The sequence below is a fragment of the Saccostrea cucullata genome, unplaced genomic scaffold, assembly GCF_032062105.1.
Source record: "Saccostrea cucullata isolate Sc308-1 unplaced genomic scaffold, CSIRO_AGI_Scuc_v1 ctg37, whole genome shotgun sequence".
NCBI classification, from domain to species: Eukaryota; Metazoa; Mollusca; class Bivalvia; order Ostreida; family Ostreidae; genus Saccostrea; species Saccostrea cuccullata.
In genome coordinates this window covers 795,953-799,279 of record NW_026938868.1, presented here as the reverse complement: position 1 = coordinate 799,279, position 3,327 = coordinate 795,953, and the positions used below count along the sequence as shown (strand labels likewise).

General features: G+C 34.1%; 1 protein-coding gene across 1 annotated transcript; it reads left to right on the top strand.

Annotated features, from left to right (window-relative positions):
* The first annotated feature begins 613 nt into the window (after nucleotides 1–613).
* LOC134251573 (toll-like receptor 13) lies at nucleotides 614–2,971 on the top strand. The gene has a single exon (XM_062733974.1). The coding sequence runs from the start codon at nucleotides 872–874 to the stop codon at nucleotides 2,723–2,725; it is 1,854 nt and encodes a 617-aa protein (XP_062589958.1). The 5' UTR covers nucleotides 614–871; the 3' UTR covers nucleotides 2,726–2,971.
* Nucleotides 2,972–3,327: the final 356 nt, after the last annotated feature.

Below are 3,327 nucleotides of genomic sequence, written 5' to 3'. Positions count from 1 at the left end.
ATCAATCACGATTGGTGACGAACAATTGTTGCTCTGAATAAAAATAAAATGCAAGTAAGTTAAATTGCTGAACATTTTCTGACTATCTTTTGTTTTCTCGTGCGATCTCTTAACTCTACTCCCTCAAAAAATCCTATAAAATTAATTTCATAAATCAGGTAAATCATGTAAATAAGATATTCTATTGATACAAACTCTCTCTCTCTCTCTCTCTCTCTCTCTCTCTCTCTCTCTCTCTCTCTCTCTCTCTCTCTCTCTCTCTCTCTCTCTGTGATTATATTTTTGATATAATAAAACATATGGTCTAGATAGCAACTTTCAGAGGCTAGCAGTAGAAGAGGTCAGGTTGCTGAAGTATTGCTTCAAGGAAAAAGATCCCGGGCACTTGACTTTACATAGTTTTCACATAATAAAATCTCTTACCTAATAATTGAGTATGGGATTATATAATTTAAAATAAGAGGAAAAAGCCTGTTTACGCTGATTTAATGAAGGATGAATAAGGAAACTTCATAAAAACGTACTTTTAACAGGTACTCCACTTTATTTCCTGGCATTGCGGAAAAAAAGTTTTAATTTCAGGAAATATAAATTCATTGCAAAACATATGATAATAAGAATATCACGATTTATTTTTCACTCATTTAAAAATGAATCTTTTTGGAATATTATGGATATCGGTATTTTTTGTGGTTCCTCATAAGGTATTAAAGACAAAATGCCCTCGATATTGTAAGTGTTTCACAAACCACACAACAATCTGTGAAGGACATCACAAAAAGCTACAGTATATTCCTCCTCTGCCCGAGGACACCACCACTCTTCTGTTCAAAGAGAATTATCTGAGGACTTTAGAGCCGGTGACGTCTTTATGAATATCTCGTCCTTACATCTAACAAAGCTCGTTTTAATAAGAAATGCAATCCACAAAGTCGATAAATGTGCCTTCGAACTGCTTCCACGTCTCCAAATCTTAGACCTGTGTGAAAACGGGGGACCCCACAGAATTAATCTAAAAACTGTATTCTATGGATTACAAACTAGTCCAATACAAGAAATCTACTTAGTACAAGTGAATATTTATAACGTACATGAAGAGGATGTAGAGTATTTGAGGAATACAAGTTTGAAATTCATTTCTCTGGATGGCAATAAATTAAAAAGTTTTAATGGTTTCCTATTTTCCCATCTTACGAAGTTGCAGGGAGTTTCTCTTGAAAATAACAGAATTAAAGAGGTTCATTTTAATAGAACTTTTCGTTATCTTAAAACATTAGTTTTAAAGAAGAATAAAATACCAGACGTGCCAGTATTCTGTTGTGATTTTGAATACAAACAATCGTGTGTTCCAAACCTTGAGTCCCTTGATCTAAGCTTTAACCTTTTGATTGTTGTAAAAAGTCGGCAGTTTCGTGGACAATGCTTACCTAACCTCAAATCATTGAAACTTGGGCACAACAAAATTAAGACTTTGGGAGCCAATCTTATAAACCGTTTACCGTCTCTTTTAAATCTGTCAATCGATTCTCTAGACCTTCATGTTACTGTTGCTGTTTCTGTTTTTAATAGTACATCCCTGCGTAGTGTGACCTTGGCCAATAATGTAAACTTTTTCACAGACAATGAAGATTCGCTTTTATTTTACTATTGTCCAAACCTTGAAGAACTAGATCTCACCAGCGTAAACCTTTATGTGAGAAGTAAGACAAATAAAAAGATTTTCAATTTATTAAAGCCACTCAGGAAGATTCAGACAATGCTGTTAGATTGGACATCTTTATCCACATTTCCGAGTGGTCTGTTTTCATGGCTGCCAGAATTGGCTCATCTCTCTTTACAAAATTGCAAGTTTCACCAAGCTCATCTGCATGCATTCGCTAAAGCAAGAATAAAGAGATTACAGTTAGATGGTAATCTCATTTCTACGATCAACGATACGTCATTACCATCATATGCCGAAAATATTGGCCTTAGAAATAATCCTTTCCAGTGTAATTGTGATCTGGAATGGTTTCGGAACTGGATTATAAAAAATCATCAAAAGCTTATAGGTTGGCCAAATGGATATGTCTGTTCATCACCAAAGAATTGGGAAGGAAAGAAATTGAAAAGCTTTCATTTGTCTTATTCGTTCTGCCATCCCCTGAACCCTTATATTATTATAGCAATCGGTGTAGGAGTAGGAACTCTGATCATCGTTTCTTCGACGATAATTCTGTATCGCAATCGCTGGAACATCAAATACTACCTGTATCTCCTCAGAGCCAAGAGGAGGGGATACCAAAACCTTGAGGGTCATCATTTCCTGTACGATGCTTTTGTTGCGTACAATTCTAAGGATCGTGTATGGGTCATTTCAGAAATGATACCAAGGCTAGAAAAGAGAGAAAATTTGAAACTTTGTTTGCATGACAGGGATTTTGAACCTGGTAAATTCACTGTAGATAATATAACTGACTGCATCCGCAATAGCCGTAAAATACTCATCATTTTATCCAACAACTTTGTGCAAAACCACTGGTGTCGGTTTGAAATCTTATTGGCACAGTCGCTGTATGAAGATAATGCTTTGGTGATAGTAGTTGTGTTGGAAGAAATTCTGACTAAAAACATGAGTAATTCCCTACATGTATTGATGAAAACAACCACTTTTATTGAGTGGATTGATGACGTTTCGTTGCAGGAAAAATTTTGGGAAAGACTTGTTTCTGTTGTTAAATCGTGAAACATGTAGTTTTATTCATCTCAGACCGATAAACATTGCTATATGAATGAAAACTTCCCTATCATATCATAAGATATGCCAGTCTTTGTCTGCTAACTAAAACTCATATTTTACTGACAGCGGAATTAAAATCTTTTTGTATAACAGCAATGCAAGGAAATGAATATATCATCCTGTACAAAGCCATTTATACGGTGGTATATTTAGGACACGCATTTATTTTTTTTTAAATACCAGAAAAAAATTATCTTGTGAAAACGACATAATTATCTTGTGAAAACGACTTATTATCTTGTGAAAACGAGATATTATCTTGTGAAAACGACATAATTATCTTGTGAAAACGAGATATTATCTTGTGAAAACGAGATATTATCTTGTGAAAACGAGATATTATCTTGTGAAAACGAGATATTATCTTGTGAAAACGACATAATTATCTTGTGAAAACGAGAAATTATCTTGTGAAAACGACTTATTATCTTGTGAAAACGAGATATTATCTTGTGAAAACGAGATATTATCTTGTGAAAACGAGAAATTATCTTGTGAAAACGAGATATTATCTTGTGAAACCACTTATTATCTTGTGAAAACGACAT